A 23,677-nucleotide genomic window follows, 5' to 3' on the forward strand; every position below is an offset into this window, starting at 1 on the left:
TCCTGCCTAGCTCCCTAAATTCCCTCTTCAGGATGTGTTTGCCTTCCCTTCCTATGTCATCGGTACCAAAACCTACCAAGACATCTGGCTGCTCTCCAACCCCCCCACCCCGCCCAAAGGCTGTGGATGCAATCCACGACATCACTGACCCTGGCCCCTGGGAGGGAACATAACATCCGATGCACCGCACATCTCCATTCAGTTCCTCTGACTTTTGAGTTCCCTGTCACTACCACTTCTCTCTTCTCCCTCTTTCCCTTCTGTATCACAGACTTATGCTCAGTGCCAGTAACCTGGTCTCTGCACCGTTCCCCTGGGAGATAATCCCCCACAACAGTATCCAAAACAGTATGCTTACTATTGATGGGAATGGCCACAGGGGTGCTCTGCACTAACTGCCTGTTCACTTTTCCATTCCTTCTCCTGACAGTTGCCCAGCTAACCACCTCTTGCAACTTTGAGATGATTTCTGCCCTGTAACTCTGATCGATGACCTCCTCACTCTCCTGTACAAGCCAATGGTCATCCAGCTGCTGCACCAGATCTCAAGCATGCCCAGGAATTTGAAGCTGCTCACATTTTCCACCGCTGACCCGTCAATGAGGATCAGAATGTGATTTCCAGATTCCCCATCCTGAAGTTCATAATCACTGCTTTGATCTGATACTGTGCAAAGTTATCACTGAGGCACCACTCAGCCAACTCAACTATCTCACTCCTGTATACCTCCTCATCACCATCTTCCAGATAACCACCACTCTACGTGAAAAATCTATTCATCAGTTTGTCTTTAATTTTCTTTTCTCTCTCTATAGAACTTGAGTATCAGACCTCCCTACCATTGTAAAACAATTCTGCTTACCTATCCTATCTGTGCTCCTCATAATTTTATAAACCTCTGCAAGATCAGACTCTCCACCTCCCAAGTTCATATGGGAATTAACCCACACTCTACTTTTTCTCATTATAACGAAGCCCTCCATTTCAGGCAACAATTGATGAAGACACACAAGACCGCAGATGCTGCAATCTGGAGTAACGAATAGTCTGATCAGCAGCTCGAGCAGCATTGGTGGGAGGAAAGGAATTGTCAACATTTTGGGTGGAAACACTGCACCCAGATCCTAAACATCTGGTGAATCTCTTCTGCACTCTCTCTGTGGCTACCACATTCTTCCTGTAATGTAGCAACCAGAACTGTACAGAATATTGAAGTAGAGTCTCTCCAAAGTTTTGTACATTTGTGAAGGGACATCACAATAATTACACTCAGTGCCTCAGCTTGTAAAGGCCATGATTCAAGATTGAAGTTCATTATCACACGTACATCAACACATGCAGTGAAATGTGTTATTTGCATTAACAACCAACACACCCGAGTGTGTGCTGGGGCAGCACCCAGGTGTTGCCACACATTCTGGTGCCAACATAGAATGCCCACAAAGCTTGGCAGAACAACACAGGACACAACAACAACAGCCAAACCCTCCCTCCCATTCACACACACACACACACACAATCCTCTAACCCCAAGATAGTCTGTCTTCATCAGCATTCAGCCTCCAGCAGACCCAGGTTCAGACCCGGACATGCAGACACTGGGTCGTCATCTACCCCAGTGGACTCGCATCAATTCGCATATCCGGGCTCCTCAACCTCCGGAACTCTGATTGAACCCTCAGGCCTTGATCCTTGTTGTTGATCGCAGAACCCACCAATCACCAAACACCAGGCTTCAATCTCTGAGCTCACTGATGGCAGAAGCCTGAATACTAGGCCTCAAACTCTGGTCTCACCTATTCATGATGCCAGGGGGTCATCATTCTTCCTGTCTGCATGGAATTCCAACTCTTGAACCTGCTGACATCTCGCTGACCCGGGGTCACATTTTGCTGCCAGCTCATGTCCCTTTGCCAGTATATCAAAAAAAGTAAAACAGTGTCTCTTCCACCTCAGGCAATTGAAGAAGTTCAGCAATAGCCCCCAACTCCCCAAGACCATCTGCAGTGGCATCATTGAGGGGATCCTGACTGGCTATATCACCTCCTGGTACAGGAACTGCACCAACCTTGATTGCCGGGCACTGCAGAGAGTGGTAGGGACAGCATAGCGTATCTGTGGATGTGAACTCCTGCCACTCAGGACATTTACAGCAGCAGCTATGTAACAAAGGATTGAAAGATTATCGGGGACACCAGTCACCCCAACCATAAAGTGTTTCAGCTGCTTCCGCTTGGCAAATGGTACCACAGCATTAAAGCCAGGACCAACAGTCTATAGGACAGCTTCTTTCTAACCTTTTGAAATACTACTGTTAGACAGGTTATTATATTACTATGACTACCAAAGCATATTTGGAAGCTATTATGGGCTCAATTTAAAAGCTTACTGAGGAGTTTCAGCAGTTCAGAAAAGAAATCTGCACTGAAATTAAAGAAATAGATATGAAACTATAAGATACTCATGCAATTCTAACTGAGCATGATAAGAAGATAAAGGAACATGAAGATGTTATTACTATACTGGACAAGAAAGTGGATGATTTGCAAAAGCTATATGAAAAAACAATACAAGTTCAATGAAATAATGAGACAGGAGATTATTGATTTGGAAAGCAGAAGTAGGAGGAACAACTTACAAATCTTGGGACTTAAAGAATAAATGGAAAGAGATAATCCTAAAGAATTCATTGCAAACCTTTTGATGGAATTATTCCCCGATATTATAAAGTCTCTGCCTTTGATTGATTGTGCCCATAGGTCACCTATCTGTGGATCAACTTCAAAATCAAAACCAAGATCAGTCATTATATGTTTCCATGAATTTCAGATAAAGGATCGGCTGATTCGTACTGCCCATGGAAATGGTATGGTTGACTACCAAGATCAAAAGATTTGTATTGTTGAAGATTTTTCATCAGTAGTTATGGAAGAATGTGTTAAGTTAAAAAAAAGTTATGGCGGAGCTATACAGCCAAAATTTTAATCTCTCTCTTCGTTCTCCGGCTCAACTGGGAATTAAAATGGAAGATGGATCATTTAAATGGTCTTATACAAAGGAACAGGTGCAAGAATATTTAGCCTAAAAAAATCATTGTATACATATATTGAATAGATTCAAGATCTTGCAAAAACAGAAAAACTATATATTAGAAAATGACTGTAGAATTTTACAGTATGAATAATTGCTATTTCTGTTTGATAAACCTGTCTAAGCTTGTTTTTCACTGTACATTTTTTAGCCTTGGTTGGAACAGTAAATAACCTTGAATTCTTCGGAGCAGTTCCAACAGGCTTTCTAAGGGAATGGATTTAGGGGAGGTAGATAACGGCTTTTCTTTGACCCTGTTTCTCTCTTTGGGAGGAGGGAGGAGGTGGGAAGTTCTTTTTTTCTTGAAGCTGATTTGGGAATCTAGTCAATTCTGTTGCTTAGCTAATATGTCTCAAGGTTTATTATTTGGGTTTACTATACATCTTTCTGATTGCTACTTTAACCTTTCTTATAAATAGTTTTAAAATGAATCAAATTATTAATTTACTTAGGTTTAATGTGATAGGGCTAAATCACCACGTGAAAAGAAATAAGATTTTTGCCTATTTTTAAAAACTTAAAGTACCAATTGTTTTTCTTCAAGAAACCCATGTACTTAAGTGTGACAATTCTTGCCTTTTTAATTGATGGAGAGAGTCTCATTTCCATTCATTGTTCCAGGCCAGAGTGAGAGGATTTTTGATCCTTATAGATAATAAAGTTCTCTTTGTTCAACATAAAGTAATTTCTGATACTAATGGGCGTTTGGTTATAGTATCAGGGAAACTAAATAACAGACTAATGATGTTTGCCAATGTATATGCTCCGAATATAGATGACCCTGGTTTCTTTGAGCTAAGTCGGTACTCATTGGTGATGGGTGGAGACCTCAATTGTTGCTTAGATCCAGTTTTAGATTGTTCATCTTTCAAACCAATGATACCAAATAAATCAGCTGTGTTTATTAAATCTTTTTAATGAAATGTGGTATTGTTGCTGCTTGGTGTTTTTTTCATTAGTAGACAAGGAATATTTGTTTTTCTCTCATGTCCATCATACATATTCCAGGATTGATTATTTTTTATTGATAGCCAAATTATTCCATCAGTTTTTTTCCTGTGAATATAAAGAGATTGCTGTCTCAGATCACGCACCTGTGTTCCTATCTTTAAATCTTCCTGGTCCTCTTCAAACAAATAGGTTTTGATGATTTAATCTAACCTTGTTTTCTGATAAAGATTTTTTAAAAGTTTATAGAGAGACAAATTACTTTTTTTTTGAAGAGAATACGTTAGAGGAGACTTCTAGTCTTATCAGATGGGATGCCTTTAAGCTGTATATTAGAGGACAAATAATTTCTTATACTGCAAATATTAAGAAAAAAAGCTAATAAAGAGAGAAGTGATTCAGCTAATCAGCTGAAACGGTTAGACTAAGAGTATGCCTTGGCTCCAAAACCTGCCTTATATAAAAGACGTGTTGAAGCTAAAACTAAAAATGATCTCCTTCTAACTTATCCAATTGAAACTCAACTCCTAAAAGATAAAAGTCAATTTTATATTCATGGAGATAAAACAGGTAAATTATTGGCTGATCACATTAAAACCTTTATAGCTCAACAGCAGATTAAAGAAATATGCAAAGCTAATGGTGATAGGACAACTGATTATTTAGAATTAAATGATACTTTTAGAGAATTTTATTCTAAACTCTATAGTTCTGAATCTCCTAAGGACAACACTGTAATGAACAATTTTGTTAGACTAACTAAAGATTCCTTCAATTTCTGCCAACAATAGAAAGTTGCTGGAACAACCTATTTTTTTAGGAAATTGTTGAGGTTGTGCTCTCATTATGTTCAAGGAAAGCTTTGGGTCCAGATGGGTTTTCTGGAGAGTTTTACAAGACCTTTTCCTCACTGCTTATGCCTCATTTATTTTCAGGGTTTTTTTCGGATTCATTTAAGTTGGGCAGACTTCCTCAATCTCAAAGGCTTCCACTTCACTTATTCTTAAAAAGAATAAGGATCCAGTTGAATGTTCTTCTTATAGAACAATTTCTTTACTTAATGTTGATACTAAGATCCTATCTAAAGTTTTGGCCAATAGGATTGAAAATATTTTACCATCTATCATTTCTGATAACCAAACTGGATTTATCAAAAATCAATATTCTCACTTTAATATTTGTCAGTTATTAAATGTTATTTATTCTCCCTCTAACATGACATCAGAATGTGTGGTATCCCTGGATGCTGAGAAAACTTTTGACAGAGTTGAATGGAATTATTTATTAAAAACTTTTAAAAAATTCAATTTTGGACCTGTTTTCATTCAATGGATTCAAATTATTTATCTCCTTCCGCTAGGGTTATCACTAATTTTCATAATTCTAAACCATTTAAGCTTCAACGTGGCACTAGACAATGCTGTCCATTGAGCTCATTGCTTTTTGATCTGGCCATAGAACCCTTAGCCATTTCCTTTCGATGATTTAATGATATCACTGGTATTTTAAGGTGAGACACTCTTCACAAAGTCTCGCCATGTACTGATGATCTGCTGCTATTTACTTCTAATGTTGAGACTTCATTACCCTATGCACTTTCTTTACTCTCCTTTTTTAACTAGTTCTCAGGTTATAAATTAAACTTACATAAAAGTGAACTTTTTCCTTTGAATAATTTGATACCAACCAATTCTAACCTTCCTTTTAAAATTGTAAGAAACCAGTTTACCTACTTAGGTGTAACAATCACTAAAAACTATAAGTGTCTATTTAAATAAAAATTCCTTGCCCTATTGAATTACGTAAAAAGGATACTATCAAATTGGTTGCCTCTTTTGTTATTGCTGTTTGGCCAAATTAATTCTACCAAATGAATATATTATCAAAATTTATATATCTTTTCAGGCATTGCCTGTTTTTATTTCCTAAATCTTTTTTTGATTCTCTTGACTGTATTATATCTTCTTATATATGGAAGAATAAGCATTCCAGATTAAATAAAATTCATCTTCAGAAAGATAAAAAGAATGGAGGATTAGCCTTACCAAACTTTAGATTTTATTATTGGGCAGTTAATGTAAGAAATCTTACATTTTGTTTATATTACATAAATCATAAGTATTGCCTGATGTGGGTCTTTTTAGAAGCTAATTCTGTTAATAAATTTTCTATTATTTCTCTTCTTTGATCCTTACTCCCTGTGTCTCTGAGTATGTTACCTGATAATCTGGTAGTATGAGAATTTGAGTACAATTCCAAACATACTTTGGCTTATTGAGATTTTCTTTTTTAAGTCCCATTTTTTCAAATTATTTTTTAAACCATCTATGATTGATGTGGCTTTTAAAGAATGGGATAGATTGGGTATTAAATGATTTCAGGACCTATTTGTAGAGGGAAGTCTCTTTTCATTTGAACAACTGTCAACTAAATATAGTTTATCCAAAACTCATTTTTTTCAATACCTACAAATAAGAGATTTTTTACGGTCTCAAATAAGTACATTTCCTAAAACTCCTGATAAGAATCTACAGCATGTAATTTTTAATTTAAAACCTTTTTTATAATGGATCTATATCTAATACTTATAATATGCTGTTGGGAATGAGAAGTATTCCTTTAGATAAAATTAAAAATCGTTGGGAACAAGATTTACAGACTTCAATTTCTGAGGAAACTTGGAATCAAATTTTAAAATTGGTTAACACTTCATGGCTATGTGCTCATCACTCTCTCCTGCAATTCAAAATGGGGCATAGAGCCAATACGACCAAGGACAAGTTGGCTCGTTTTTATTTAGATATATCTTCATATTGTGATAAATGTAATAATGGAGAAGCTTCACTCATTCATATGTTTTAGACATGTCCAAGTCTTGGAAAATATTGGAAAGAAGTATTCAGAATATTCTTGATACTTTAAAAAGTAAACTTTAAGCCTAATCCTTTGACCGCTTTATTTGGTATTGTTGGAGGAAAGGATATTATTTTGGAGTCATCTGACTTGCACATTTTGGCTTTTTTTTCTCTTATTGCCAGAAGAACACTCTTGCTTAAATGGAAAGATGCGACTCCTCCTACTCACGCCCAATGGTTATGTAATGTGATGTCATCTTTAAATTTAGAGAAGATTCAATGTACTTGTACTCTGTATTCTTATATGTAAATTAATAAAAATATTGGAAAGAGAAGAGTTTTAAATTCACATGTTTGCACATTGCAACAGAGTTTTCTAATGTATCTGAATATATTCTCCTGAATGCATTCTGAAACCCTGACACCTACTTACCCATTATCTGCAGCAGCTGCGGAATCCTTCCCTTTGTGCTTCAGGTACAGATAACTTGAAAATTGTTTGTTATTGCCACATGTACCAGAATACAGTGAAATGCTTTGTTTCACATGCCATCCAGACAGATAATTGTAAACATCAGTACATTGAGGTGATACAAAAAGGGGAAAAACAAACTGCAGAATGTAGTTTTACAGCTACAGAAAGAGTGTAGATAGGCAGACAAGGAGCAAGGACAACAATGACCATGTAGACTAAAAGATCAGAAGTTCATCTTGACGTAGGGTCAAGACGTTGGGAATCCAGCTCCCTCGTAAAAAGTAATGAAATAGGGTTTAATTGAAGAAGAGTTAACAAATAACTACTAGAAACTATTTATAAGCAACTCAGGATTATCTTTTGATATGGCTCCTAAACTGAGACAGAAGAAAGCTACTACTTCGAAGACTGCGCAAATCGGCGGAGAAAAAGGCCTAACCGTCTCAGTGAAGCCTTGGACTCAAGTTGGATCTCCTCCCGGCGAAGTGCATGGCACTTCTGATGATGCGGGACCGGAAGTTGCAGCAATGTGGGCGGTCTCCAAAAAGAAATGGCAAGAACAACGCATGCGCAAAAGTATGCATGAACAGAGATTAACAAAACTACAAATCCCAACTATGGTTGGAAGTGAATCGGAAGTGGTATCAGACTCTTTGGGAAATTCAGAGGAAGAAGAAGAGGAAAAGAAGGAAGAGATTAAAGGAGACATAAAAGATATTCTGATATATATTATGAATGAATTAAAAGCTATAAGAAGGATGCAGAATAAATTCGATAATGTGGTGGAAAAACAAAAGAAGATGAATAATAATGTTAAAGAGATGGAAGTAAAAGTGGAAGAAAACACTGGAAGAATAGATAAGATAGAAGACAATAATCTTGCCTGGACAATAGAAAGAAAATGAATGTTGGAAAAAATAGATGCGCTTGAAAACTCTAGTAGATGAAATAATATCAAAATTGTTGGTCTTATGGAAGGTACAGAGGGAGAAAACCCAATAAAATTTTTTCAAGAATGGATTCCGAAAATGTTAGAAATGAAAAAAGGAAGCCAAGTAATTGAAATTGAAAGAGCACACAGAGCTTTAAGACCAAGACCTCAACAAGATCAAAATCCAAGATCAATTTTAATAAAATGTTTAAGGTACCAAGATAAAGAAATGATCTTGAAGGCAGCTATTCAAGGTGCTAAAAAGAGAAATGGGCCATTGATAATAGGAGGGAAAAGATTTTTTTTTTATCCAGACATAAGTTACGATCTTCTGAAGAGGCAGAAGGAATTGAATCCAGTGAAAAAATCTTTATGGGAAAAGGGCTATAAATTTTTATTGAGCTATCCAGCAAAATTGATAATTTTCCTGGATAACGAAGAAAGAAGATTTTTCGTTGATTATTGGAAAGAGGAGGAATTTGTACAAGAATTACCTGATGTCCACGAAGAAGTAAAGAATTATAGAAATGAAATGGACTAATGATGAAGACTGAAACAAGGTTGGACTTGATGGACATTTATAAAAAAAAGTTGAGTATTAACTGGGAGTAGAGACATTAATTATATATTTTTTTCTTCACTAATATATTTTTGGTTTTTTTTGCGGGGGAGCTGGAAGAACTCCTGATCAATGGCTACGTGTTTCACATATACAATCATGGCGATTGCCATGACCCGTAAAATGGGGGGGGGGAGGTAATGCTGTGTTCTTTTTATTCACAACATTAGTGGGGGGGTACTTTGTTTTTTTTTCTTATATATTAGTTATCTTTCTTCTATTTTTCTTCTTTTTTGCCTGGATGGTTGGGGAGAAACTCATAGCAACATGGAGAATTTTAAAGAGTTCCCAAGGTATTATGAATGATTAATTTACTTAATTTTTTAAGTTTTAATGTTAATGGAATTAATGGGCCTGTGAAAAGAAAAAGAGTTTTAACATATATTAAGAAAATGAAAGGAATGAAATATTTTTGAAAATTTGGCTCCCATACCTACAAAAGATAGGATTAAATACATAGGTCCTTTGAAGATTAAATTATAAAGTAATTGGGGAAAGTAAAAATAAATATTAAAATTATTTTGAACTCCATGGAACATGTGGGGATCCTCTGATATCCAGGCAATCTTTCTCTTTTTTTTCTTTCTTTAGATAAGAGTTAAGGGGGGGAGGGTTAAGGGGAGGGGGGAGGGTTAATATTATTTTTCTTACTATTTATCATCACATTTATTCTTTGTAATTTTCTAAAATTTAATAAATAAATAATTTTAAAAGAAGTTCAGCTTTATTATAGAAGATGTAGCACAGGGCGCAAAATATCCAGTAAACATGATCAACTTCTTCATATTACCTATTTTCTTTGACCATTGTTGCCCACCCAGGATTGTTTACAGGATATTTTATTTGCTTTGCCCCCTTTTCCTCCATATTCTATCTTGCCCCTTTATCAATGGCCCGTCACCTAATTCACTGTGGATGCAGTGACAGAACCACTTTCAGCACTACGCTGGGGAACTGACACTCAGATCTGAAACAAAATGAAATTTGGAGTAGAATCTGAGGCTTCAATCCCTTCAGTCCAGGAAGTTAGGATCCAAAATAATTCCATTGGCCCTATCTTGTCAAATCACCAGTTGCCGGACACATTGGGCACAATACTCACTGACTAAAAGGAAAGATTTTGCACAAAAAAAAATCAAAGTTGATGCAATAAAATTGAATTAGGAAAATGGTTCAATGGTTTCATTTAATATCAGAGAATACATACAGTATACAACCTGAAAAACAGAAGAGAACCCCAAAGAATGAGTGATAGTAAAACGTCAGAACCCAAAGCTCCCTCTCCCCCTCCCATGCACAAACAGCAGCAGAGCATTCCCCCCCCCCACTTATTTCAGCAGGAAGCCTCAGCACCCACCACCCACCAAACAAGCAATTGCAAAGCCCCAAAGAGAGACCATGATCTGCTATCCAACAAAAACTAATCTTTCCCCAGACAATCCGACATAGCACAGGCTCATTCGGTCCATAACAAGGGGCAGAGAAGTGTCACCACCTCTCTGAAAATGTGCCAACTGATGAAAATAAACACGAAAATATTCTAATTCTGACATAAAGCCACGTAACTAAATAAGGGTTTGCACGAGAAAAAAAAAATAGAATATTCCGCATGAACAATCTCTCTGATTTCTTCGGCTGTTCGTTTGCTTCCACAGATGCTGCCTGATTCGCTGAATTCCTCTATCCACTCTACACACCGTTTCCCGTATCGCTCCGGATTCAGCCTTCTGCGCTCTCTTTTCTCTCTTCTACACGAAGTGTTCAATTGAACCCAATTTCTCATCACAAACGTCAACGTATACCAAGCAACACACAAAATGCTGGAGTTACTCAGCGTCTATGGAAATGAGCATACAGTCTCCGTTTCGGGCACAGAACGTATACCAAATGTACTTTTGAAAGCACTAGCTTATATACACACTTTAAAGCCACGATTGCGTGTAATGTCTCTGAATCATATCACCTGAGACATGAACACAGATGACTAAAGTTGAATCCTTCTTCAGAGTGCATCTTTATTCTAGTGCTCCTCCAAGTAGTCGTAATAAGATGAGTATCGTGGATTTCTCCCTGATCTTGTAATAGGAGAATGATTTCTCGTTTTCCAGTTGCTTGTCGCTGAAAATGAGGCGCAAATCATCCACACTCTCGACACCTTAGACAGAAATTGAGAAAAGAACGAACCATAAGTAACCTTAAATCTATTGTATGCATTGTAATTAATCAAACAGGTTTTTAAAACGTCAAATTCAAAAAGAACACATTTTCAAGTCCAGAATTGTCTCGAGAAAACTGAATTCAAAGTAAGCTTTGAAACAACTATTTAAATATCGGTAAAACGTAACAATTCTGCCTCAATCGGCGAAGCTACGTACGCATTGTCAACTTCCTGACAGGCCAGACTATCTAACCAATTTTCATCTCAGAAACCCATATGAAATGTTATTCAAGTACCTAATAAAGATGGCAGTTTGGTTTTCAGCAATATTTTAAAGGTAATGATCTTCATCGCATTAAATTCAGCTTCGGACTCCGATATATCAACCATAATTCTTTCGCCTTTCAAACCAATAACGCACACTTGATAGATCTTTCCCATTTTGGTTTCTGCAACTTCTATTGCTGCTGTATCAACCGTGAAGGTCAATTAAAATGAACTAGATTTAGTTTCACTTGCGTTACGTAACTCGGGCTGAAGGGTTGGGCTGTTCGATGTTTTGTAAACCGACTGGGGGAACGAAGTTAGCAAGTCAATGTCAGAAGAGGGCATAATGTCGGGATATCTCTGGGCACAAAACAGGGCAAACTTTCTTGCGGGCCGTATTTTTAACAAAACAACAAGAAGTGTCCAAGTAAAATGTTAAACACGAGGAAAAGCGGAGATGTTACCGACGCAAACAATAGTTCGGAGAAGCATCGCACCAGGAAGGAAGTTAAAGGAATAAACCGCTGAGGGAGTGGTCGGAGGGTTTACATTTCACTGCACTTGTTTGGCGTAACCTGCAATCATAGTTCCTGATCTACACAAACTCCCCTGTTGTGAAGGTACATTGGATGTGAACGGGTGCAGAGAACATGTCCAATGATTCCAACGACAACAGATTGAAATTTGTTAAGCGACCGGACGAGATCACAGGTAAAATATGCATCACACCACGAGTAAAATAAGGACAGACCACCCCGCCCGCCAATGTCGAGTTTCGGTGGGCAAGCTCACTCTAGTGTCTTGTACACTAGTTGTTCCCACCCCGGATTTAAGGTGCCGTTTGGAGCTGAAAGTCTACGTGTGTAAAATCCGGATCCAGACCCCGGCGCAGCGGCCGCTGAATGGCTAATGATCTTTGGCTGATCGACGACCCAGGGTAGAAATAGATTTTTGGCTAAGCCCAGACCTGGTTAGCTAGAGTTGGATAGTGGGAGGTCGGTGTATGTTGAGAGCTTTTAATTATACTTCAAAGTGTTCTTGATATTTTTGAACTAGTTTTGGTTTGCCACGCAATCAAATCGTTACCTCAATTGATAGTAAACTTTCAACCACTTGGTTGTTGAGAACCTATTGAACTTTGCCCTAAAATATTCAAAGATTTTGACGCTACAGCACTACGCTTCTGTGAAAAGAATTCCAAAGATTTAGGCAACCCTTATTTTTAAATAGCGTCCCCCACGCCCACACCAGTTCTCGAATCTCCCACAAGAGAATCCCCTCGACATCATGTCAAGATCTTTCAGGATTTTTAAAATACTTAAATAAAGTCCCTCTCACATGCTTCTCTAAACTCAGTACATACACACCATAGTTTCTTCATAGTCTCTTTCTGCTAGATCCGGGAATTAGTTCAGTGTACATTCCCAGAGCTGCTTCCAATGCATTTTAAGACTTCTGAGTTTTTCTCCCCTTCTGAATCAGAATCAGTTTATGAACATTGTCTTATGTGAAGTGAAAATTGATATTTTCCCAAACCATGTTGTTCATGAACTTGAAGACACCACAGTAGCGTAGCGGTGAGTGCGAGTTATTACAGCTCGGGGGGTCGAAGTTCATTTCGGGGTCCGCCTGTAAGGAGTTTGGACGTTCTCGCCATGACCGTGTGGTAGCCTATCGGCTAGTAGCCTAAATGGTCATTGTAAGTTGTTCAGCTTGGTGTTTGGCTGGTGTTAAATAGGTGGGTTGCTGGCCGACACAGTTTGTTGGGCCGGAGGTGTCTCTTCCTTGCTATATCTCTCACTAATGAAAGACATTATGGCAATACAGTCTGCTCAATCTGTTCAGTTTGTTTTTTTATAAAACCTTAGCATTGTGTAATTTTTGCTTCTATTCCAAGGTTCAAAAGTTCAAATAAATCCTTCAAAAGCAAGTAATCTAAATGTTCTTTGCTATCGTTTCATGGCATGTGGCTACAAATTGTTTGGTTTCATTATAGTTTTCATCTGTCTGATTAAATCATTCCATTGAAAATAGACCATATTCATTCATTGAAACAAAATTGCCTTTTACCTTTAACCCATAAATAGTTTATATACACCGTCAATTATTAGGCTGACTATTGTTTACAATTATAATCATTTCTAATTTGTGTGTTTTATTTTTGTTACTTGTACTTGTAGTTCTGTGGATTAGCAATCAAACATTGTCGATTTATGTTGAGTTACTCTTTCCTCTATGGTATCCTGATGTGCTACATCTTGTGTTCTTTGTCTCTGAATATAAAATGGAAAGCCGGTTGGGTTTGAGATGTCAGTTATGGTTTGTCACAAAGTTCAAAAGTCTGTCCCTTTGGGTAGGGTGTGGCTTCCTATCTATATGCCTCAGCCCAGGAAAGGCCCAGTCGCATATCCTACATCACAGTCCTATGTCTGAAACAGGACTTGCCAGGAAAGTCTGCTATGTTTGATGGGAATTCAGCTATGTTGCCAAAATTTCAGTGTTCTACAAATATCACTTTCTTAGAACAGCTCTGACATTCCAACCTCATGTCCCAACTATCAATTGGCAATGGCCTGTGCCAGTGATGCAGATATGACCTGCTGGGTTTTGGCACACTGATTGGCAAGAGGACACAAACCAATTGAGACCCTGGAAGGAAAGAGGGTCCCTAGATTATTATCAGGGGAGTTGAGTTTGGGTAAGGAATGGGGGGGGGGGGGGGGTTGAGATACAGGGAACAATACTGTGTTTTCTTTGCCTAATTTTGTCAGAAATAATGTGACGTGCCAGTCACTATTAATAATTTGAAAGGATTTTCAAATCATAATCAAATGGTTCTTGCTTCTAATGTTTTCAGAAATATAAACACTAAATTTAAGGTGACAATATTACTTTGCCTTTGTTCAAAACCCTTGGCTACTTTAGGAAGAACACAGAACTTAGTAGATGTTTGCAACATCCTGCCATGGAGGTGATAGAATCAGATATCAGCAGCATTGAAGAAGAATTTAAACAGACACATGAACTGGAAGAGTTTGAGAACACAGACCCTATGCAAGCAGATGGGATTAATTTAACTTGACTTCATGGTTGGTGCAGACATGATGTACCTATGAGCCTTTTCCTGTTATGTACTTTTTTATGTTCTATAACAGAAAACAACCCAGAGCTCCTTCAAATCACCCCAGGATACACTCCAGTTAAAATGAAAATATATGTTTCGTAACCATTGGAAAATCTGTTCATTTCTTCACTCACATTTCTGGTAGTTTCTGTACCAATCAGATCAAATTTCTTGAACCATTTTATTTTGTTTTATCTAAGCAAGTACTTTTAATGAAAGCACTGTTCAAGAATTTGTTGCTTGTGTATACTTAAATTCTTAAACAAATTCTGTAATAATTCCAACAAAATGTTCTATTGCAGGAGATGATGACCCGAATGTTTACAGAGTGGAAATGTCCTGTGGACACGCTGTGGATCCCATTTCACTCACGGAATGGTGTCAGATCCGTATAAGCGAGGTGGATATCACAAACAATCCTTTCTGTTATATCTCATGCTCAATCCACTTTATAAATGGGAATATTTTTCAATTTCTATTCCAGGGTCATTTCAAATTCCACTGCCCTGCAGTAATAGATGACACAAATGAAGGATGTGGAAAGGAATGGTCCTACAAGGAGGTGTGCAGACACGCATTGCTCTCTGTTGAGGAACGACAGGATTTTGAAGAGAAGCTTGCCACTCTCGCCGCTTCAAGTTACTGTGAATACAAACAGGTAAAGTAGGACTGGCATCTAACTAACTGCTAATAAATAGGGGCCATTACTAGATTTGTGAAAGTTGTGAAGCTTGGGATGGTGTGAGACTCTGAAGAAATGAAATAGTATTGAGGGAGGTTGACAGGGAATGTTTTAAAAAGGAGCCACCATTTAACAGAAATTTCAACATAATAAGCCAGGGTTCTCCCAAGGGTTTCCCAGAGACTATAACAATGAACAGGTTAACTGTCCATTTTTCTGCAAACGAGAACAGAGAGATTATCTGATCAAAATGTTTAAAATTATAAGGAGATTCGAAACGATCAATGTAGAAAAGAAATTTTCACTTGTGGAAGAATACAATTTTAGATAATAAAGAACTTTCATGAAGAGATTCCATTGTGAATTCAGTAGAGACAAGAGAAAAATACATAGTAACTGAGAACAATTGCAAAGAAGGTGAGGAAGGTGGATGAGTGCATAAAGATACACTGAGGGGCTGACATGAAATAAACGGACAAGCTTTACATGTGGAGATGAAAAAACAATCAGTGTTTTGGGTGAGACCTGCCTTCAGGATTGGTAAGGAAGGGAGAAGACATCAGAATAAAAATGTTGAAGAAGGGGAAGGAGGACTAGCTAGAAGGTGATAGATGAACTGAGATGGCCGGGAAAGGTAAAGGGCTAGAGAAGGAGGACTTTCCCATCAATCCCGCAGAGAAAGTGGATATTGTTGTATTGTGGCAAACTGACCCCCCACTCTAGACCATCAAAAAATTGTCTCCTACTTCATCACTAACCTCATAAACTCTAGAGAACTCCTATCCATACCAGTGAACTCATCATTCACTTACACTGCTCTGCTTATTTCTAGCTCCTACCCAAAATCCACAAACCTGAGCCCCACTCATCTCATTTTTGCCATGGGCATCGATACCCTCTATCCCCCATCAAGAAGGCCTTAAATCTTTCTTCAAAAACAGATCGAAGCAGTTCCCCTCCACTGCCACCATCCTGGCAGAACTGTCCTCATCCTCAGCAATTTCTCATTTGGCTCCTCCCAATCTCTCCAAACTCAAGGGTTAGCTATTGGTCCCAGTTATGCCTGCCTTTACAATGGTTATGTAGAATGTTCCCCTACTCTTCCTGCAATACTTTGATGACTGCATTGGTGCTCCTTGTACACCCTTGATGAGCTTGTCAATTTCATCAATTTTGCCTCCAACTTCCAACCGCCCTTCAATATACTTGGTCCATTTCTGACACCTCTCTGCTTTCTCAATCTTTCTTTCTCCATCCCTGGATACAAAGCATCTCCCCACAACTTTTATAAACCTACCGATTTCCACAGCATTCTTGACCATAACTCTCTCACCCCGTCTCCTGTAGAAATGCTGTTTTGTTTTCTCAGTTCCTTCATTTCCACTGTATTTGTTCCAGGATGAGGCTTTCCTTTCCAGGGCATCAGAAATGTCCTCCTTCTTCAAAGAACTGGGTTTCCGTTCCTCCACCATTGATGCTGCCCTCACCTGCATCTCTTCCATTTCCAGACACCCACTTCTGAACAGGGGTAGAATTCCTCTTGGCCTCACCTGTTATTCTCCACAATTTCCACTAACTTCAATATTACCTCAACACATCTTTACCCCCACCCCCACTCTTTGCTTTCTATGGGGCTTGCTCCCTCTATGAGTTTTGTGTCCATTCATCCCTCCCCTCTGATCGCCCTCCTGGCACGTGACAAAAATGTGACACACCCTCCTCCTCATTCACCTACTCCCTTACCTCCATTTAGGGCCCCAAGCAGTCCCACTAGGTGAGTTAACACTTCACCTGCGAATCTATTGGGGTCATCTATTCGACTCAATGATCCCAATGTGGCATGCTCTATATTCGTAAGACCTGTTGGAAATTGGGGGACAACTTTGTTGTGCATCTCTGCTATACTGCCAAAAGCAGAATTTTCCTTTGGCAAAGCACTTTAATTCCTATCCCTATTCCTGTTCAGACATGTTGGTCGATAGCCTCCTCTTTTGTCATCATGAAGCTGCACTCAGGGTGGAGGAGTAACAACTCATGTTCTGTCTGGGTAGCCTCCAACCTGATGGCTATGCATTCTGCATTGATTTCTCCGTCTGGTAAATCTTTTCCCTCACCTTTCCCCGTTAGACCATAAGAATTTGCCTTTTCATCCCATTAAGTCTGTTCAGCCATTCGATCATTGCTGATCCTGGATCCCACTCAACCCCATACATCTGCCTTCTTACCACATCCTTTGATCCTCTGACCATTCAGGAAATTATCAAATTCTGCCCTAAATATACACATGGACTTGGCCTCCACTGCAGTGTGTGGCAGAGCATCCCACAGATTTACTATTCTGTGGCTGAGAAAAATCCTCCTTACCTTTGTTCTAAAGGGTCGACCCACAATTTTGAGGCTGTGCCCTCTAGTTCTGGACACCCCCACCAGAGGAAAATCCTCTCCACATCCACCCTATCTAGTCCTTTCAACATTCATTGGGTTTCAATGAGATCCCCCCCCCACATTCTTCTAAATTCCAGTGATTACTGCCCAAAACTGCCAAACTGCCCCTCTTCTTCTTTTCCCCACTCCAATCTCTGACCTCCCCTCACCTGCCTATCACTTCCTCCTGGTGCCCAGTCCTACTTCCCTTTCTCTCATGGTCCACTCTCCTCTCCCATCTGACCCCTTCTTCTACAGCCCTTTACCTTTGTCACCCACCTGGCTTCACCTATCACCTTCTAGCTAGTCCTCCTTCCCCTACCCCACCTTTTTATTCTGGCATCATCCCCTTCTTTTCCAGTCCTGAAGAGTCTCAACCAAAATGTCAACTGTTTATTCCTATCCATAGATGTAGCCTGACATGCTGGCTTCCTCCAGCATTTTGTGTATGTTGCTCTGGAATTCCAGCATCCACAGAATCTATTGTATTTAAGCTTTTTATGTGGAGCACACACACCGAAGTATTGGCTCACTTCCAAACTGTTAATTCTGCAACATTATTTTCACCAATAGCTCTGCACAGATTTGTCAGCATTTTTTTATTGGTGCTCATGAATGTGCATGTCCCAGACTGTCAGTTATGTTCTAACAATGAATTCTGCATGAATGCTCTCAGAAGGAGCTTGTGGAATTCACAGTATGAGGATTAGAAAAATAGTTCTCTGACCTTGCATCAGGTTAGAGAAGATACAGGACCCATGAACTTTTCAGTGGAAATTGTTGGTAGAATGAAGGTATTATGTACCTTCAACTATTTGCATGTTACCCTCACTGCCAGTGGCACAGGCAGCAATCTGCAGATTACTACCTTAGAGATCCTGCTTTTCAGTTTTCTACTTAGCTCCCTAAATTCTCTCTTCAGGTCCTCCTCCCTTTTCCTATCTATCTTATTGGTGCCAATCTGTATCATGATGGCTTACCCTGCCCCTTCAGAATGCCATGGACTCAATCTGAAATGGTTCTGACCCTGGCACCATCTTGGGCAACTTACCATTTGGGTGTCTCTACCATGTTCACAGAATCTTGTGTCTACGCATCTAAATATGGAATCCCCTATCAATACCTCAGTCCTCTTCTCCTCCATTCTCTTCTGAGCCACGGCTTCCGACTCTCCTTACTTTACACCATCCTTATATTATATTGTGAAGATCAGCAAAGATGATGAATCAAAAACTTTGGGCCAAACTCAAGCAAATGAGCATCACTTTCTGGTGGGGGGTGGGGGGTGGGGGGGGTTGGGATGCTACTACACTGGATTGAAAGAAACTGCATAAAGTTGTGAACTTAGCTTCACCATGAGCACTAGCCTCTGTAGCGTGCAGGACATCTTAAAGGAACGATGCCTTAAAAAGGTGGCATTCATCATGAAGGACTTTCATCACACAGAACATGCCCCCATCTCATTGCTTCCATCAGGGAGATACAGGAGCTTGAGGGCACACACTCAGTGATTCAGAATCAGCTTCATCCCCTCTGCCATCAGATCTCTGAATGGACATTGGACCCATGAACTCTCCCTCACTACTTTTTATTTTCATTTTTATACTTCTTACTTAATTTAACTATTACATATATATTTACTGTAATTCATGGTTTTCTCTCTGTTCATATTTATTGCATTTACTGCTGCTGCAAGGACTACAAATTCCAGAACACATGCCAGTGATATTCACCCTGTTTCTGATTCTGAAATTAGATCAGTTTAGATGGATGGCTCGGTTTGCACGGAGCAGATGGACCAAAGGGCCAGCTCACGTGCTGTTTGAATCTATAACTCTATGACTCAAAGTTGTGATTCTGCTGTAAATCAATGTAAGGGGAAACACAGTGATTGTGGTATAAACCCATATGACCAAGGAATTAATCATCAGATGAATATCACTCCAGAAATCTCTCAATGTATTTAGTACTTAGCCAGCTGCTTAGGTATAACATTTCTGGGGGGGGGGGGGGGGGGGGGGGAGGGCAGGGATCTAGATATTGTTACTGCGATAATGATTTCATGTTGAAATTACAGCAAACTTTAAATTGTGTGGAACATTAAAAATAATCAATACCGGAGATGCCATAACTTTAATTTTGAAGAACCACATTTACAAGCTAAGATTACATTATTATATACAGTGTATTATCAGAGGTGTATGCCCTTAATTACTAATTTCACCATCTGTCTTTGTTTAGTGTCCTAGGTGTGGGACTTACGTGGAACGGAAAGATGAGATGAACGTATCAGTGATTTGTTCAATCTGCACGGCCAACGATGGAATCCCTTTTGAATTTTGTTGGCAATGTATGAAGAAGTGGAAAGGCCCAGCTCCACGATCTGATAAATGTGATAATGAAGGATGCATTAATATCCAGCTGGAAACCTTGAAGAACTGTGACACAAAAACTTTACCTTACAGCAATATTCAAAATTGTCCAAAAATCCGTGCTTGTCCCACTTGTGGTTTGCTTATAGAACATAAAGATAAGTGCAAATATGTCGTGTGCGTCAGATGCCATCTGGAATTTTGCTTTGCCTGCCTTAATACAAAGGCAATTTGCAGTAAATCTTCTAAGTATTCTCGTTATTGTGCTATACCTGTAGCCCCAAGGCAAACAAGTATTCCAGTGTGGAATCGTACTGAAGATCAGACCTCCAATCCCACTTCAGATTCTGATTCATATGGCAGTCCAAATCCCACTCTAAATTATATTCTAAATCCTGTTCAAAATCCCATTCAAAATCCTGTTCAGAATCCAACTTTAAATTCTAATAGCCATCCCAAGGACAAAAGTTGTACACTTCTATGACTAAAAAATCCCGATCAGAGATTGCTGAAGGTACAAAAAATGCAGAACAGTCAGTTAAGCATTGTTACAGCGTATTATGTAATTTGCTTGACCCTTTGTTCTCGTGATGGATTGTTTCATTCATTGTTCCCATGGTGATGTGATCTGAGAATCCATAAGTAGAATAAATAATTGTCATTTCATCTTCCCTAAAACATCCAGCCCAGGTTTAAAGTGGATTAATGCATTATGTGTAAATATAGGTTAATTTCATGATAATCATGTCTCCTCATTTTTCTGCAACATTCTGTGTACAATGTGAAGAAAGCATAATTGATTGCCTTAGTATTTAATCTGTTATTCTGCAAGTACTTCCCAGACATAGAATTAGCTGACTTTCTTGTTTTATTGTTTAAATGTATTAACATGTGAACTGCATCAATATACAAATTTCCAGAAATAGGCTGATTTCCTTTGTATTTACTGTATCTTCTGCAAGTACATAGAACATAGAAATCTACAGCACATTACAAGCCCTTTGGCCCACAATGTTGTGCCAACCATGTAAACCTACTCGAGAAACTGCCTAGAATTTCCCTAATGCATAACCCTCTATTTTCCTGAGCAGCATGCACCTTGCTAAGAGCCTCTTAAAAGATGCTATTGTGTCGGCTACTACCACCATTGCCAGCAGTGCACTCCAGACACCCACCACTCTCTGTGTGAACAACTTACCTCTGACATGTTCCTTGTACCTACTTCCAAGCACCTTAAAACTACGCCCCCTCATGTTAGACTGTTCAGCCCTGGGAAAAAGCCTTTGGGTATCCACAAGATCAATGCCTCTGATCATCTTATTAGGTCACCTCTCATCCTCCAGCACTTCAAGGAGAAAACTCCAAGTTAACTGAACCTGTTTTTGTAAGGCATGCTCTCTAATCCAGGCAAAATCCTTGCAAATCTCCTCTGCACTCTCTGTATACTATCCACATCCTTCCTGTAGTGAGATGACCGGAACAGAACTCAATACTGCAAATGGGGTCTAACTAAGATCTTATATAGCTTTAACATCACGTCACAGCACTTTAGCTCAACCCCACAGCTGATGAAGGCCATCACACCGTTTAATTTAAAAGTATTAACATGTGAAGTTCATCAATATTCAAATATCCAAAAATAGGCTGGTGCATTAAGTAGCATGTCATCTTGAGTTGAAATATTATGAACATATATTCAAGTATTTTATGATATTTTATAAAATAAAATTTATGTTTGGCAGAATTGTGCAAAAAGCTATTTGACATGAGTATATTTAAATGAATAAATGGAAACAGAAACAAAAATAAAATGTTCAAATCACAAAATGCAGCCCAAACCTTCTGACATATTACTCACTCACATCCATCAGATATTTACTCCATAATAAAGTACTTGCAATGAGTCTTTATAATTTAAATTATTCACTATTCAGAAAAATGTTGGTTACTCACTGAGAAACACACCATCACAGGAGACAGAGAGCTTATCCTTCAGTGGTGTATACAGTCTTCAGGCATAGGTTGAAGACGTGAAGGGAAAAATCTAACAAACACTTGAAGAGCAACTTCTTCATGCAGAAGGAGGTGAGTGTATGAAACCAGTTGCCAGAGAAATTACTTGATGAATGAGTTGGGTGAAAGGGCCTGTTCCTATGCTGAATTACTCTATCAGTCCATGATTGTTGCCCTTCACAGTGGTTTAAAAATGTACTGTTTGCATTTAAGTATGCTTCACTTATGTTTAGTAATTCTACACACTAAAATCATCCTACTATAATACAACTAACAGATAATAAGGGTACCAGAAGATAGTTTATAGTTATAACATTACTAAAGCCCATATCACTGCTAAGATATATCTAACAGCTGTTTCTAATATTTACATCATTTTAATCAGTGGTGAACCTAATGTTAACTTCCCACCTATATAGTTGTATGGTTAACATTTGTAATGACAGCATTCCCACTTCCTTCTGCTGTACTGCTCACATCAACTTCCTTTCATCTGTCTCTGCAGTCATTGCAGCAGAATTTTTTTCATACTATCTGACATGTACACCAGCAGTGTTCTGAAGAGGTTTGAAGGTTGGCTGTTCATTCTCAAGATTTATGTGTAAACTCTCTGAGAAAATTTGGATGAGGTGCATTGCCAATTTTTGTACTTGACTTCTTCACAGCTTGCTCTTGTTGTAGCTTCATTGGGTAGGGTGATATCTATTGCACAGATGTCAGAATGAATGGGGGACCCCAGGGAGACAGGAAACCAGAGCTTGACAAACCCAGACATGGCCTTATATACTGCAATTGTGGTAAGCTGTCTTTACTCCTGTACTCATATCTTTTCTCAATAAATCCCAATTTTTATCTTCCTAATTACTAGTTTCACCTGGTTTTGATTTACTTCAGTATGAGAACCCCTGGGATCCTTTGAAGATCAACATTATTCAATCTCTCAACATTTCAAAATCATTCTACTTTTCTGTATTGTGCCACATTCCTGTGCCCTCAGTCAGTTTGTCTTTATCCCACTGAAACCCCTTTTCATCCTCCTTCAGATTCTTCATGCAACCCAGTTATGTCTTGTCAGCAAACCAAGAAATACAACATTTGATCCTCTCCATCAAAATGTTGTGTCATTCCTGAATCGTTGAATGCCAAGTGCTGATCCCTGCTGTAACCGATCAGACACAGCCTGATGACCTGAGTGCGACATTCATTCCTGCTCTTAGGTTTCTGTCCAATTACCAGTTCCCAATTCATTTCAGAGTATTACACCTCACTCCAACCATCTTGACAAGGTCATCTATGGGACTTATTGAAAGCTTCCAAATAGTCAAAACATGATGCCTGCTGGATCCCCATTATCTATTCTCTCTTCACTGGGTGCTTGGTGAGGCTCTCCCTCACTGCCCACTCTTTGTCATATCTGCTGCTCTCTAACTCACCGACCTCTGGAGAATTATACAGTCGACGTTTCGGGTTGAAAACTTTCGGTAGGACTGCTCACCTCTCTTCTACCAGCTTGTCCTTGCCCCATCTTGTGGACACTCTGACCTGGATTCCTGTCCCAAATACTTCATTAACTGCCCCTGACCTCTAATACACCATCTCTGTCCCTACACTCTAACCTGTCCCCTAACTCCATGTACTGTCCCTAAAACCATCCCTTCTAACCTAAACAAGTAAGTCTAAGCCTAAACCTCGATGGTCCACATGTCCTCTCACAACATT

General features: G+C 38.9%; 1 protein-coding gene across 3 annotated transcripts in view; it reads left to right on the top strand.

Moving 5' to 3' along the window:
• The window catches only part of LOC140725436 (E3 ubiquitin-protein ligase DDB_G0292642-like), a 201,418-nt gene extending 179,441 nt beyond the window's left edge, over positions 1-21,977 (top strand). Inside the window, exons 1-4 of one of the 3 annotated variants that reach the window (XM_073040890.1) lie at positions 11,620-12,054; positions 14,770-14,867; positions 14,952-15,125; positions 19,815-21,976. In XM_073040890.1, the coding sequence (XP_072896991.1) occupies positions 11,994-12,054; positions 14,770-14,867; positions 14,952-15,125; positions 19,815-20,429 (948 nt within the window). In that variant the 5' untranslated portion in view covers positions 11,620-11,993 and the 3' untranslated portion in view covers positions 20,430-21,976. Of the gene's footprint in view, positions 1-11,619; positions 12,055-12,916; positions 13,043-14,769; positions 14,868-14,951; positions 15,126-19,814 lie in introns of those variants that run through there. The other 2 variants (XM_073040891.1, XM_073040889.1) reach the window with 2 other exon arrangements.
• Positions 21,978-23,677: the final 1,700 nt, after the last annotated feature.

The sequence above is a fragment of the Hemitrygon akajei genome, chromosome 3 (assembly GCF_048418815.1).
Source record: "Hemitrygon akajei chromosome 3, sHemAka1.3, whole genome shotgun sequence".
Taxonomy (NCBI): domain Eukaryota; kingdom Metazoa; phylum Chordata; class Chondrichthyes; order Myliobatiformes; family Dasyatidae; genus Hemitrygon; species Hemitrygon akajei.